Source organism: Geotrypetes seraphini, chromosome 15 (genome assembly GCF_902459505.1).
Source record: "Geotrypetes seraphini chromosome 15, aGeoSer1.1, whole genome shotgun sequence".
NCBI classification, from domain to species: Eukaryota; Metazoa; Chordata; class Amphibia; order Gymnophiona; family Dermophiidae; genus Geotrypetes; species Geotrypetes seraphini.
This window is the reverse complement of record NC_047098.1, coordinates 70182714-70198992: the sequence shown is the minus strand read 5'-3', so window position 1 is coordinate 70198992 and position 16279 is coordinate 70182714. Positions and strand designations below refer to the sequence as shown.

Sequence of the window (16279 nt, the reverse complement as noted above, 5' to 3'; positions counted from 1 at the left end):
CTAAACTGTTTTCAGCGATGGATTTTCCAAAATGGAGGCCACCTAGGGAAACCAGGTGCTTTAGCGTTTTTTTCTGCGCATGTGCCCATCACTATCACCAGCAACGGGCACGTGCAAATTTAGCAAGCCTTCGCCAACCTCATTTACATGGGCGTTTTTTTGGAGAATTTGCTATCCTAACGGCAGACCGTTGCTTTTTTGAGACTCTAGGCTTTGGTTCAGCTTCTCTCCCGGTACCTCTGTCAGTTCCTGGCACTTTGCTTACTGACCAGCTCCTTCTTAGCCAGCTGTAGGGGACGTTGGGAATAGTAGCCTTGGCAACACCAACGCGTCATTCTGCCCTGCCCCTGCTCTAGTGTGTCTGCTCACTTTGGCGGGAAAGGGTGGGAAGGTAAAGAAGTCATAATGGGGAGAGAGCGAGATCAGTTTAGCACTAGGAACTATGACGGTACTTCATGATTACTGAAAACGAGCGAGAGCCCGGCTGAACGGGCAGCCTGGCGGTGCCGCTGACGTCATCGGTGCGGACGCCAACGGCTGCAACGTCCGTTCATGCGCGCGTGCTCAGAAATGCAATCGCGCATGTCCTGGAGAGGATGTGAAAAAAAGCTGCTCTAAAGTCTAAATTTATGGAGGCTGCTTTCTCGTATTTTTAAAACTATATTTTATAACCATAGGGTGGCAGGTCAAACAATTGTCGAATGTTATTTGAACAAGGTAAATTAAATGAATAGCAAAGTGATCAAATATACATTGATTACATTACATCATTATATATTCGAACCTCAACAAACACGTCATGCCCTTTGACTTAAAACCGGGATTTGACTAGGTGCCTCTTTTAAAAGCAGAGTGTTTCTCAGTTCCAAAGTTCAATAAAATATAGTCAAATCTTGATTTGCAAGTAACATACGTGGTTTGCGAGTGTTTTGCAAGACGAGCAAAACACTCCAGCAAACTGACGAGCAAACCCAGCGTTGCTTCGGTAAACGAGCTCTTACGTGCCTATATTTCCTCTCCGTGTATGCAGTAGAAACTGCAGGGCACAGAAGGCAAAGGCTGCTGCGGACAGGGCCCGGCATAGCTCCAGAGGCACCCAAGCGGCACATGGGGGGGGGGGGGGGTGCAAGCAAGGCCAGCCCGAACCACTGCTGTCAGCAGAAAATGGAGGGCCGGGTCAAAGCATGGAGAGAGCGTGAACTCGCAGGCCTTGAGCTGCGCAGATGCTCAAGGCCCAGCACAGAAGAGGAGGCCGATCTTCGGGCACCGGCACCAACGCACAGGACATGCGGGTGCCGGTGCCGAGGCCGAGCTGAAAGTAAGAAGCGGGTTCGGGTGGGTCTGGGGGACTTAAGGTCGCGGTGGGGGGGGGGGAGGCGCTCGTAAATCGAGCCATGCTCAGTTTCGAGGCACCAATTTTGCAAATGTTTTACTCGTCTCGCAAACCGGTGCACTCGTAAACTGAGGTACCACTATATATTAAAATTAGTCCAATAAACAGGTTCACCTTATTTCCATTTTCTATTAAGAAACGATTATCAACACAGCTACAATAATACTTTATCATAGTAACATAGTAAATGACAGCAGATAAAGACCCGAGTGGTCCATCTAATCTGCCCAACCATACATGCTCCATAAATTAATTTAGTTTAAATGGTCCTTTTTCTTAGATATTTCTGGGACAGAAACTCTGAGTCCTGCCCAGTAGTGTGCTTAGGTTTCATCTACCGGAGTCTCCATCATAGCTCACTCCAGCCCATCTTAACCATCCTAGCTATCGAAACCCTCCCCAGTCCATCCTCAACTGAATATCCATATATGGGACACAGGCCGTGCAAGCCTGCCCAGCACTGGCCTTAGTTCCCTCAATGTATACCCCTTATTTTCTGATTAGAGATCCTCTGTGTTCATCCTCTGTGTTCATCCCATCCCAGTGAACTCTGTCACTGTTTTCTTCACCACCTCCCTCGGGAGCACATTCCACACATCAACTACTCTCTCCGTCTACCACTCCTCAACCTCAAATTATGTCCTCTGGTTTTTCCATTTTCCTTTCTCTTTAAAATATTTTGTTCTACATTAATACCTTTCAAGTATTTGAATGTCTGAATCAAATCTCCCCTGTCTCTCCTTTCCTCTAGGGTATACATATTCAGGGCTTCCAGTCTCTCCTCATACATCTTCTGGCACAAACCTCCTACCATTTTTGTCACCTTTCTCTGGACCACTTCAAGTCTTTTTATGTCCTTTGCCAGATAAAGTCTCCAAAATTGAACACAATATTCCAAGTGGGACCTCACCATTGACCTGTACAGGGGCATCAACACCTTCTTCTACTGGTCACAGCTCTATACAGCCTAGCATCCTTCTGGCAACAGCCACCGCCTTGTCACACTGTTTCTTCACCTTTAGATCTTCAGACGCTATCACTCCAAGGTCCCTCTTCCCATCTATGCATATCAGCTCTCACCTCCCAGCACATATGGCTCATTCTGATTTCTAATCCCCAAATGAATTACTCTTCACTTCTTTGCACTGAATTTTAGTTGCCAGATATTAGACCATTCTTCTAACTTTTGCAGTTCCTTTTTCATGTTTTCCACTCCCTCCTCGGCGTCTACTCTGTTACAAATCTTGGTATCATTCGCAAAAAGGCAAACTTTTCCTTCTAACCCTTCGGCAATGTCGCTCACAAAGATATTGAACAGGATCGACCCCAGCACCAATCCCTGAGGGACTCCACTACTCACCTTTCCCTCTGAGCGAATTCCATTACCACCACCCTTTGGCGTTTGTTCGTCAATCAGTTTCTAATCCAGTTCACCACTTTGGGTCCTAACTTCAGCCTGTCAAATTTGTTCAAGAGCCTTCTATGAGAAACTATTTCAAAGGCTTTGCTAAAATCTAAGTAAATTACATCTAGCATATTCCCTTGATCCAATTCTCCAGTCACCCAATCAAATAATTCAATCAGATTTGTGTGGCACGATTTATCTTTTGTAAAACCATGTTGCCTTGGATCCTCCAACCCATATCATTCTAGGAATTTTACTATCCTTTCTTTCAGCAACGCTTCCATTATTTTTCCAATAACTGAAATGAGGCTTACAGGCCTGTAGTTTCCCGCTTTATCTCTGTGACCACTTTTGTGAATAGGGACCACATCCGCTCTTCTCCAATCCCCAGGAATCACTCCCATCTCCAAAGATTTGTTGAACAAATCTTTAATAGGACCCGCCAGTACCTCTCTGAGTTCCCCCTGGGATGGATACTCAGAGGAGTATCCATCCCAGGATACTCCTCTGAGTATCCTGGGATGGATCCCGTCCAGTCCCAAAGCTTGTCCTAAAGCTTATCTTAAAGCAAAAATAAATAAATAAATAAAACAAATATATATTTATTTTCTACATTTGTTGTCTGGTTTCTGTTTTCCTTATCATTCTCTTCCTTCTATCCACTGTCTGCCCTCTCTCTGCCTCTTCCATAAGATATCTGCTCTCTTTCTATGCTTCTTCCAGACACTGTCTACTTCTCCTTTCCATCTCTCCTTCATCTCCCCCCCATTGGTGTGGCATCCATCTATTTCTCTATGCTCCCCCCATGGTTTGGCATCTGTCTTCCTTTCCATCTCTCCCTCCCAGTAGATTTTAACATCTCTCTTACTCCTCCTTTCTTCCCCTCATATCTGGTATCTGTCTTCTTCCTCCTTTCCTCCTCCCAGGTCTGGTATCTGTCTCCTCCCCTGCTCTGGCATCTCTCTCTCTCTCTGCTCCCTTCCTCCTGTTCATCCATGGTCTTCTCTGTTGACTTCCTCTAAATTATTTCTTACTATTCAGTCCTCAATTTCCCTCTTTCATTGTGTCTACCTATAGCTTGCCACCTCTTTCCCTCACCCCTTCCAGTATCTAACTCTATCCTCTTCCCTCAATCCTGCATGTGCCATTTTTCCTTTCTTCTTCCAACTTCCTTCCAGTGTCTGTTCCCCTCTCCCCCTTCCATTCAATGTCTGTTCTCCCCCAACACTTCCATTCAGTGTCTATCCCCCCCACTCCCCACACTTCCATTCAGCGTCTGTCCCCCTCTCTCTCGTCCCTTCCATCCACTGCTCTCTCTGCCCTTTCCATCCAGTGTCCACTCTCTCTCTCTCTCTTCCATATAGAATCTTTCCTCTTTCTATATCCCTTCAATAAACTGTCCTGTGCCCCTTCTCTCCTTTGTACATGATTCATTTCAGCTTCACCCACTCTTTATTTTGATGTCTCCACCCCTTCCCCTATGCTCTGGCATCTCTCTCTTCTCCTTTCCTCCTTCCTTCCTACTCAACTCCATGGCCTGGCATCTCTCTCCTTTCCTTCTATCTAACCCTCCCCCTCCATGCTCTGGCATCTCCTTTCATTCCTTTCCCTATGGTCTGGCATCTGTCTCCTTAGTTTCCCTTCCCTCCCCCATACCTGGCATCTTTCTGCTCTCCTTCTCTTCTCTCTATTCCTCCTCTTCCATTATCTGGCATTTTCTCTCCTTCCTTTCTCTCCCTTCCTCCTTCCTTGCCCCTGGTCGGCATCTGTCTCCTTCCCTTCTCTCACCCTCCATGGTCTGGTATCTCCTTTCCTTCCCCTCCCTCCCATGGTCTTGGCATCTCTTTCTTCTCCTCTCCCTTCCCTGCTCTTCTTTCTCTCTCCTTCCCTCTCTCTCCCCAATTGGGTGCAATCAGCATTTCTCTCTCCATCCCCCCTGCAGTGAGGTGAAGTAAGCTTCCCTCAATTCCACACTCTCACTGCCCTCTTGCCCACCGCCCATAAGTGAACTGAACACAGGCCGTGGGGCTCTAATACTGCACACGCCAGCTTCCCTGCTCCTCCAAAACAGGAAGTGACATCATTCCTGTGTCAGAGAAGGAAAGCCAGCACGCGCAGTATTACAGCTCAGTTCACTCTTTTACTGTGCGCGCCAGCTTCCCTACTCCTCCAAAATAGGAAGTTATGTAATTCCTGTTTCGGAGGAGCAGGGAAGCCGGTGCATGCAGTGTTAGAGAGAACTGAGCTGTAACGCTGCGCGCACCGGCTTCCCTGCTCCTCCGAAACAGGAATTACATAACTTCCTATTTTGGAGGAGTAGGGAAGCCAGCGTGCGCAGTGTTAGAGCCCCACAGCCTGGGTTCAGTTCGCTTGCAAGCAAGAGGGCAGTAAGGGAGGGAAGCTGACCTCACCAGGTAGTCAGGGACTCCTTACCCTGTTTGCTCCCCCCACTAATGACAGCCCTGGGGCCTCCCTGATATTTTTGTGCCCAAGACACATGCCTACTTGGCCTACACTTTAATGCGGCCGTGGGCATAGAGAGAGAGGAGTGAGATAGAGATGCATGGGGAATAGGATATGAGGGAGAAATGTTGGATATGGTGGTAGAGAGGGAAAATTGAAGGAGATGCAAGGGGGAGGAATGTTGGACATAGTGACGGAGGGAGAAATGTGGCATTTTGCTGGAGAAGGGTGATAGAAGGAGAAATGGGGCTGGGGCTGGTGGGCAGTGGTGAAAAATGCTGCACATGATCCGGGGAATGAGAGAGGGAGAAATGTTGGATGTGGCAGTAGAGAGGGTGTGAGAGATGCCTGGATCTCTCAAGACAGATGGACAGTGAGAGAGAGGGAGACATATTGCCAATAGGGGTGGAGGAGAGAGAAAGAAAAGTTGGATTCATGGACAGAGAGAGATGTTGGTTGGGGAAGGGAATGGGGTCCAGAGGAGAGGAAGCGTGCTGGAGGCAAAAAGAAAGAAATATTGGAAATGCAACCAGAGATTCATGAAATCGCCAGACAACAAATATAGGAAAATTATTTTCTTTTCAATTTGTGATTACCATTATCTATAATAATAAAACGCTAAGCGCGCATCCGCACTCTCACCGCGTGTTCCCTGAGATCTGATCTGTCGGGATGTGCCGGCAAGAGTGCACATGCGCGCTTACTACGTATCCGAAGGTGCGCTAGAGATGCGACAGGCGCATTCAGCGGCGGGACATTTAGAGGCAGCCACCGAGGGGGAAAATAAAAGTGTACCATAGTCGTCAGAGGGCGCGTGGAAGTGGTTCGGGAGTGACAGAAAAGGAGAAGCGAGAGTTGGTGTCACTCGGAGACGGCCACCGCAGCCCCTATCACCGCCTAGGCCTCCCAGCTACTCACACACACCCTCCGAAGGGCTGGGGCACAAAGAGTGCCTCCTGCCCCCCCCCCTCGACGAACCTAGAAATGGAGCCAGCCCGGCCTCCGCGACAGACCTGAGGAGCCCAGCAACTTTCCACCCCGGTTCTTGCGCTGGTCCCGCCGACCGGGACCCGAGTCCTTTGCCGCCCCCCCCTTCCCTTCCTGCGGTCCCGACTATGAACCTGGCGATTCCAGCAGCGTGTGCAACAGTCTTCACACCCTGCTTCGGGCCCTTCTACTGCCCTGATTTGCTCTGGCGCGTCTCTGATGATGTCATCAGGGACGTGCCAGAGTAAATCAGGGTAGTAGAAGGACCCGAAGCAGCGTGTGAAGACTGTTGCACAAGCTGCTTGAATCACCAGGTTCGTAGTTGGGACCGTGGGAAGGGAAGGGAAGGGGGGGGGCGGTAAGGGACTAAGGGAGCCGGACAGACCGCAGGAAGGGAAAGGGGGGTAGAGGAAACGCTGCTGCTGCTGCACAGGGAAGTGGTGTGGGGGGAGGGAAATGGAGGGGGAGGGAATGCTGCTTTGGCTGCTGCACAGGGAAGTGGTGGGAGAGAAATGCTGCTGCATAGGAGGCAGGGAGAGAGACAGATAGATAGAAAGACAGTCAGTGGGAGGGAGAGAGAAACAGAAATAAAGACAGACATATATTCTAGCACCAGTTAATGTAACGGGCTAAAATACTAGTATATTAATAAGGTTATATTGTGTGTATATGTTATAATAATCAGTTTATATACCGCAAGGCCGTAAAGTTCTATGCAGTTTATAATAGTAAAAAAAAAACAAACCCCCATAATAAAAGAAGTTGAATAGAACTAAAAAAGTTAAAAGCCAATAATTAGAGACACTAAAATGATCAAAATAGTGCATAATGAAATTTTTACGAATTAGCTGCCTAAATACTTCTAAATTCCCCATAAGTGTCAATTGTTCTAAATCCTTACCCCATAACACTGCTTGAGAAACACTGAATGTCTTAGCTTTAACTTTTATGAAAACAATACTTGTTATCTACGTTTTGATGTTTATGTTGGCTTTTCCTCAATAAGCGAAAGTGCGTGAAATCTCGCGACATTTGTGTGACGTGCTTCCCCGGAAGTCTCGCGGTAGTCATTTGGTCTTTGGAGGTCGTTGGAGTCACCCGGGTGGTCGAGAGACTCGCAGAGCGGTTCCGGCACCATGTTGTCCTGCCTGACCAGATCCGCTTGTGGCGTCCTGCGCAGGGGCCTCAGCACCTCGGCTCAGGTACTGGCGCGGCGCTGGCCCAGAATAAGGACATAAGCGTCAGACCAGTGGCTAATTCAGCTCTCAAGGAGAGTTTTCAACCACTTGGTTTTGCTAAGTAGCTTCAATGTTGTTGCCATTCAGTGGTTTATTTAAAAACTTCTTGCAACCTTGTTTCAGTAATTAAGAGTGAGGGTCTCTTTTGCTATTTTTGTTTCTTAATACCAGTTAGTTGTTCTGCTAAATTATGGGTCTGGGCCAATCAGAGCCTCAGGCCCCCTCCCCAATGCATCCCAGGATGCACTGGGGAAGGGAAGACCTGCCATTTTGAAGAGACGGGCCAGCCGGCCGGAGGGAGTGGGCTTCCCTCTGGCCAACCATCTAAAGTAAGTGGGAGAGGGTGGGGGTTATTGGAGGCACCGGGGGGGGGGAGGGGGGTGTTGCATGGCAGCAGAAGAGATTGGGGGGGGGTGTTGCATGGCAATGGAAGAAATTGGGGGGGTTGCATGGCAGCAGAAGAGATTGGGGGGGTGTTGCATGGCAGCAGAAGAGATTGGGGGGGTGTTGCATGGCAGCAGAAGAGATTGGGGGGGTGTTGCATGGCAGCAGAAGAGATTGGGGGGTGTTGCATGGCAGCAGAAGAGATTGGGGGGTGTTGCATGGCAGCAGAAGAGATTGGGGGGGTGTTGCAAGGCAGCAGAAGAGATTGGGGGGGTGTTGCATGGCAGCAGAAGAGATTGGGGGGGTGTTGCATGGCAGCAGAAGAGATTGGGGAGTGTTGCATGGCAGCAGAAGAGATTGGGGGGTGTTGCATGGCAGCAGAAGAGATTGGGGGGTGTTGCATGGCAGCAGAAGAGATTGGGGGGAGTTGCATGGCAGCAGAAGAGATTGGGGGGTTGCCTGGCAGCGGTAAGAGATTGGGGGTGTGTTGCATGGCGGCAGGAGTGATTGGGCATCTCTCCTGCCCTGCTTCAATTTTGGATTTTTTAATTTTTGTTTACTTGCATGTCAAAGCACACTCCAGAGATGTTTTTCACAGTGCTGGCACTATACTGGCACCCTCGGACCAGTCACTTATTTTTGTCACCAAAAGCCAATATCACTCTTGGAGAATGGCTCAGCGATTTTTTTTTTTAAGAATCCACTGTAGTGCTTGTTTAAATATTGAAGAGCCCATTTGCTTAGCAGTGTCAGAGACTGCTAGAAAGCTCACAAAAGACCTCAGTAAACCATTTGGATAATCTAAAAATACGTGCTAAAATACATGCCCGCTAAATTAGCTGCAACCTATTTAGCGAGCACATTAATGGCAGATTTTGTTTTGAGAATCTGGCCCTTAATATTTAAGGTTTTTTTCACATATTTTAAAGTTTAAAATCTAATAGCAGAAAAACAGAAGTTCTTTTTGATCGATGAAAAATATTACAATCCATTAATAACCAATATACAATCAATTAGTCTATGGTTTAAATTTCTGAGATCTTTTTCCTTCCATTTAAGGCATTATTATTACATCATCTAAATTTGATGCTGTGCATTTCTACAGGGTGAATCTTTCTTGTTGTATTTAAGTTATATTTCCCCAATCCCTGATCTGCCACCAATCCATTGAAGACTGCACATAGCGGGTCCGGGATTAGATCTGATAGGCTTTTGTAGTACAGTACGATGGGCCAAAAGGCATCTGAACCAGGTGCTTTTTGTTATTTTTAATCCTTTTAACCATGAGAATACTTCTGCTTGGGATATTGGGGCATTAAGATGGTTAACTTGGTCTTCCTGAAGTTTAGGTAGCATTATATCCTTGAAAAAGGTATTTTTAACCCCTTTCATCAAGGGGTCTAGCACTATAAAGCTCCTGGTAATATTGTACAAATTGGAGCATGATGTCACTGTCTTTGATGTAAGTGGGGGAAGGGGTAAAACGCGGATCTCGCAGATCTTAACCGCACGTCCTTAGAAATCTTCATTTATTGACAGCTGAGGTTTCATATTTCATGTGTGCAGATTTGCGTTTTAGCCCCTCATTCCACCACTGTATCTGTTGCCGTTTCTGACCCCACAGATCTGCACCGACAGTCTTTTATTAATAATAATTAATTTAAGGAAACACTTCAGCTAAGGGAAGTCTGTGTTTTACCCCAGAGCTGCGGCAGGAAAGTGCATTTTCGCTTGGTTCAAGCCGGTCTTGAACCCAGCTCAGCAGGGCCCATGACAACTGCCCTAACCTCTAGGCTGCTTTCGTAGCTTGTGAAATTGCAAAGTTTTGCCACTTTTAGTCTCAGCATAGATCATGGCTCTGATAGACCTCCATGACATTTTAGCTCTGATGGACCCCAATGCTTCTCCCTCCCTTTGCTGAGACTAAAAATGGCAGAACATTTGTCCTGAGGTCTGTGCCACTTTTAGTCTCAGCATAGGGAAGGAGAAGCATTAGGATCCTTGGATCTGTGCCACAAAAGTAGCCTAGAGGTTAGGGCAGTTGTCTACTACAAAACCTTCCAAGCCTCATACTACTAGGAGATACTACAACCCTAGGTATCAGTCAACATCATATAGGAGATGCTATTCTCAGTCCACATCTTCTTCAAGACCTCCTCCACAAGTGTGTCCCAGGGCAGCAAACATCCCAGAAACAACAATCCCAACCTAACTAAAATCTACTGTCTTTTTGACTCATCCAGAGACTAGCCGCTGCTACTGACCTTCCCCATCCCCTCCCACTATCCTAAACCACTTAACCTCCAACCACAACACCAGTCAAGCTTCAGCTTTACCATCTCTTCCTTCTCCCCCACCCTTTTCTCAGTCTTACAGCTACTACACTCTCTCCCTCTCAAACAGAGATCCCCACTCTACTTATATGCATCTCCACCATGTTGTAGACCCCATACCTCTCCCACACACTCTCGTATCCTCCTACTCCTTCTCTTGCTCTCTGCTGGGGACATCGATCCTAATCCCTTGGTATACTTGTGGAGATCACACCACAATCTAACAAATCTTATTTCTGTTCCTTTCCTCCCTCATTCTTCCCTGTCCTTCTCAGAACAAGGGGTCCCTCCTCCACCCCAATCTACGTTCATTAGTACAGGCACCCTATACAGAATGTGGGCCATTGTGTATAGAGAGAGTTCATTGTAGTGGACAGACTGTGATTATTACTTCTTGTCCCCAGCACCAGAAATGCACAAGTAATGTCACTTTTTTGATCTATCTTTCGATTTCACAGAACAATGCCAGGGTGACAGTGCTTGGTGCCTCTGGAGGAATTGGACAGCCCCTTTCCTTGCTTTTGAAGAACAGTCCCTTAGTGAGTGATCTTGCCCTGTATGATATTGCTCATACCCCAGGTGTCGCTGCTGACCTCAGTCACATTGAAACAAGGGCCAAAGTCTCAGGTATGGCACCAAAATGTTTATGTACTTTTCTGGTTGTGTTTATACAGGGTAATACAAAAAAAAAAAATAAAAGTTACCCCTCTAGAGTTTTTTGACCTTTCTCAACAAGCACTTGGAATTTAAAATTTTACAGAACTTCAAAAATTCTTATCCATTTTTTGTCAATCTTTGGACCTATAATTCATAAAATAATCACTAATAGTTTAAATACAGGCACTGTTCCAAAACAATGGGAAAAAATCAATCATCCGACCTATCATTAAAGACCACTCATCTTCTCTTACCAACGAAGCAAATTTTCGTCCTATTGCTAATCTACCATTTCTGGCAAAATTAACCGAAAAGGCTGTTTGTTTTTTTTACCAAATCACAGACTTCATTGAAAAAACACAGGTGTTACATCCTAGTCAGATGGGTTTCAGAACAAATCATTCTACAGAACACTCAATGATTGGTTTAACAACGAGTATCCTCTACTTGGATCATCACAAATCAGTTATACTCACTTCCCTTGATCTTTTAGCAACTTTCGATACGATTGACCACTCTCTACTGCTAGTCAGATTGGCCTGTATTCTAGATTACAAATTAACCTATCATGATCAGATCAGCTCAACTGTCAAAAACTCTTCTTTAAATTAAAAATGATTAGATCTCTAGCAAAAGTACTGGATTCAGCATCCCTCAATATATTAATACATTCCCTAGTCAACTCAAAATTGGATTATTGCAATTCTTTATACAATAACTTGCCCCCAAAAGAAATATGACATTTACAAATTATTCAAAACACAGCAATAAGTCATCACTAATTCAAAAAAGTTTGATCACGTCACACACCTCCTAAAAAATGTCCACTGGCTGCCAATTCCACATAGGATAACCTACAAACTAGCTCTTCTGGCATTTAAAATCCGACAAACATAACAACCTATCTTTCTTGACAGACTGCTATTGCCTTATTCTCCTTCACGAACACTTAGATCAGCAGAACAAAATCTTTTAGCAATTCCATCGTTGAAAATCATAAATACAAGAAGAGCGGAGATTTTCTCCATTACAGCCCCACAAATTTGGAATCGAATTCTGTCTTTTTTAAGAGAAGAAAGGCAATTAGATAAATTCAAAATTGTTCTTAAAACATTTCTATTTAATGATGCTTTTCAGAATTAACTTCTGAAATGTTTGTGGTTATCCATTAACAGGGATACATAGATAGACTCTCTAAAATACCAGAAACTAGTCTTATAAGGCTAAAAACCCTTCCCTCCCTTAATGTGTTTACCTTGAATGTTTTTTGCTTTTAAAAATGGTATTTCTTCCCCTTTTCTCCTGCTGTCTCTTGTAAGTCAGTATTGACATTAGTATTGTTTGTGTCTTCTTTGTAAATATAATTTTTAATGTAAATCACTTAGAAATTATATAAGCATTTTATAAAATTTTTAATAAAACTTGGAAAAAAAACTTGGAATATCTACGTTTGTGATGAGTGGAATGAGATTATCTTTAAATATAGTGAAGTTAAACTTTGTAGAGTGCACACCCAGCAAGTTTGCATGTTCCAAAATTGTAAAACTAATCATGACAATATGAGACTAGCTGATTGTGTTCAGTAACTACCAAAGGTGCTAAAAATGTGAGCACACTATAATCTACAATGTTATGTATGTTAACAAAGGAAAAGACCTCAAAACACCCCAGGGTTCAAGAGTATCGTCACAGATCAAAAAACCTCTGCTGTTAAGAACATAAGAATTGCCACTGCTGGGTCAGACCAGTGGTCCATCGTGCCCAGCAGTCTGCTCACACAGCGGCCCTTAGGTCAAAGACCAGTGCCCTAACTGCGTATGTTCTGGTTCAGCAGGAACTTGTCTAACTTTGTCTTGAATCCTGGAGGGTGTTTTCCCCTATAACAACCTCTGGAAGAGCATTCCAGTTTTCTACCACTCTCTGGGTGAAGAAGAACTTTCTTAAGTTTGTACGGAATCTATCCCCTTTTAACTTTAGAGAGTGCCCTCTCGTTCTCTCTACCTTGGAGAGGGTGAACAACCTGTCTTTATCTACTAAGGGCCTGTTTTATAAAGCCACGCTAGAGGCTGCTGTGTAGTAACGTCCCCGAAGCCCATAGAGATTTAAAGGTCTTTGGGGATGTTGCGGTGCGGCATTGTAAAACAGGCTCCTCTTTTCAAGGGAGAAGAGGCTCAGTTTCTCTAATCTCTCACTGTACGACAACTCCTCCAGCCCCTTAACCATTTTAGTCGCTCTTCTCTGGATGCTTTTGAGTAGTACTATGTCCTTCTTCATGTACGGTGACCAGTGCTGGATGCAGTATTCCAGGTGGGGGCGTACCATGGCCCGGTACAGCGGCATGATAACCTTCTCCGATCTGTTCGTGATCCCTTTCTTAATCATTCCTAGCATTCTGTTTGCCCTTTTTGCTGCTGACGCGCATTGCACAGATGGCTTCATTGACTTGTTGACCAGTACTCTCAAGTCTCTTTCCTGAGGGATCTCTCCAAGTATTGCACCCAACATCCTGTATTCATGTCTAAGATTTTTGTTACCGACATGCATCACCTTACCCTTATCCACGTTAAACCTCATTTGCCATGTCGCAGCCCATTTCTCAAGTATGTTTGTCACATTGCAGGTCTTCGCAATCCTTCTGCGTCCTCACTACTCTGAATAACTTTGTATTGTCTGCAAATTTAATTACCTGGCTCGTCATAACAATTTTCAGGTCATTTATAAATATGTTGAAAAGCATGGGTCCAAGCACCGAACCCTGCGGCACTCCACTCGTGATGCTTTTCCAGTCCGAGTATTGCACATTTACCCCCCACTCTTGGTTTCCTATCCGATAACCAGTTTTTAATCCACGTGAGTATTTCACCCTCGAGTCCATGGCTTGCAATTTTTAAAAGTAGTCATTCATGCAGGACGACAGCCACAAGAGGGCATCCGCTGAAAATCAGGGTCGGGAAATTTCATGGTGACATCAGGAAGTATTTCTTCACCGAAAGGGTGGTTGATCATTGGAATGAACTTCCACTGCAGGTGATTAAGGCCAACAGCGTGCCAGATTTTAAGAAAAAATGGGATAGACATGTGGGATCTCTTGGGAGGTGAAGTTGGGGGGTGGGTCATTAGATTGGGCAGACTTGATGGGCCGAGGCCCTTTTCTGCCGTCATTTTCTATGTTTCTATGACCTTGTCAAACACCTTCTGAAAATCCAGATATACAATGTCGACCGGGTCACCCTTATCTATCTGCCTGTTTACTCCCTTGAAGAAGTGCAGCAAGATCTTCCTTTCCTGAAGGCTAGTCCTCATCAGGTTATGTCCGTCTAGGTGATCAATGATGCGGTCCTTTATCAGCGCTTCTACCATCTTTCCCAGTAGTGAGGTCAGACTCACCGGTCTGTAGTTTCCCGGTTCTCCCCTCGAACCTTTCTTGAAGATCGGCGTAACATTCACCACTTTCCAGTCTTCCCGATTTGATCTACAGATTGGCTATTGGTTGGAGCAGTTCAGCTGTAGCCCCTTTCAATTCCTTGATTAACCTCGGATGGATGCTATCCGGTCCTGTGGATTTATCAATTTTAAGCCTCAATCTGCCTGCATACCTCTACTAGACTGACCATTAACCCTGTCAGTTTCCCATCTTCGTTTCCTGTGTATAGCCTGTCAGCTTCCATTATGTTGCGTATATCCTCTTTTGTAAATACAGATGCAAAAAATGTGTTTAGTTTGTTGGCAATGGCTTTGTCCTCCTTTAGCAATCTCTTTATTGCATGATCACCCAACAGCCCCACCGCTTCCTTCGTGGGTCGTTTCCCCTTAATATATCAAAAAAAAACAGCTTGAAGTTTTTTTGCCTCCTTGGCTATTTTTTCCTCGTAGTCTCTTTTGGCCCCTTTTACCGCCTTATGGCACCTGCTTTGATGTTTGTGCTTGTTCCAGTTTTCATCCGTTTTTGACCTTTTCCATTCCTTAAACGAAGTCGTCTTGTCTCTTATCACTCCCTTCACTGCTACAGTGAGCCACGCCGGTTCCTTGTTCTTTTTCCTCTTGGATCCCTTGTTGATAACGGTATATATAGATTTTGTGCTTCGGTGACTGTGTCCTTAATAAGGGACCATGCTTGCTCTAGCGATTTTACAGTGCTTATCCTCTTCTTAATCTTCTTCCCCACCATGAGTCTCATCGCTTCATAATTTCCTTTTCGGAAGTTCAGTGCCGTGGCTGTTGTTCTGGATCGATGTTTTGCCCCTGTGTCCAGGTTGAAGCAGATCATATTGTTTCCCAGCGTCCCTTCTACTTCTATGCCTTGCGCCGGTCCTCATAGTCCATTTAGAATTAAGTTCAGAATTGTATCGAGCAATGGTGCGACCACATCTGGAATACTGTGTCCAATACTGGTCACCGTACCTTAAGAAAGACATGGCGATACTTGAGAGGGTCCAGAGGAGAGCAACTAGGATGATAAAAGGAATGGAGAACCTTTCATATGCCGAAAGGTTAGACAAACTGGGGCTCTTTACCCTGGAAAAGCGGAGACTGAGAGAAGACATGATACAGACATATAAAATCATGAGAGGCATAGAGAGGGTGGAGAGGGACAGATTCTTCAGACTAGCAGGGACAACAAAAACAAGAGGTCACTCGGAAAAACTGAGAGGGGACGGATTCAAAACGAATGCAAGGAAGTTTTTCTTCACTCAGAGGGTGGTGGACACCTGGAACATGCTTCCAAAGGAGGTAATAGGACAGAGTACAATACTGGGTTTTAAAAAGGGACTGGATGATTTCCTGGAAGCGAAGGGGATTGCAGGGTATAGATAGAAGGTTACTCTACAGGACAAAATCGAAAAGTGTATGTGAGTTTTAGGGTAGGAGCACTATCAGGTCCTGGACCTGAGGGGCCGCCGCGTGAGCGGACTGCCGGGCACGATGGACCTCCGGTCTGACCCGACAGAGGCAAGTCTTATGTTCTTATGTTATGTTCTTATATTGCATTTCCTCTCATATTTTCCTTGACGAGTTGTTCCAGGAAGCAATTGCCTACAGCATCCAGGAACTTGGTCTCCCTACTGCAGCCGAAGTTGCCTAGGTTCCAGTCTATCCCCGGATAATTGAAGTTGTCCATGATAACTGCGTTGCCTCCCTTGCAGTTGCATTTAATCTGGTCCATCATTTCTCCATCAGTTTCTTCAGACTGCCCTGGGGGTCGGTAGTACATGCCGATCTTCATTTCCGTTCCATTTATTCCCGGAATTTTGGCCCATAGAGACTATACCTTATTTTTCATTTCCGGCATGTTCTTTCCAGTCAATTCCCTCTTTGATGTATAGGGCAATACCCCCACTTTTTTGACCTACTCTGTCTCTGCGGTATAGCTTGTATTCCGGTAGCACAGTGTCCCAGACATTTTCCTCATTCCACCATG

General features: G+C 45.5%; 1 protein-coding gene across 2 annotated transcripts in view; it reads left to right on the top strand.

Annotated features, from left to right (window-relative positions):
* Positions 1-7292: 7292 nt before the first annotated feature.
* MDH2 (malate dehydrogenase 2) overlaps positions 7293-16279 on the top strand; it is a 64773-nt gene continuing 55786 nt past the window's right edge. Inside the window, exons 1-2 of one of the 2 annotated variants that reach the window (XM_033921354.1) lie at positions 7293-7450; positions 10662-10830. In XM_033921354.1, the coding sequence (XP_033777245.1) occupies positions 7385-7450; positions 10662-10830 (235 nt within the window). In that variant the 5' untranslated portion in view covers positions 7293-7384. Of the gene's footprint in view, positions 7451-7769; positions 7816-10661; positions 10831-16279 lie in introns of those variants that run through there. The other variant, XM_033921356.1, reaches the window with a different exon arrangement.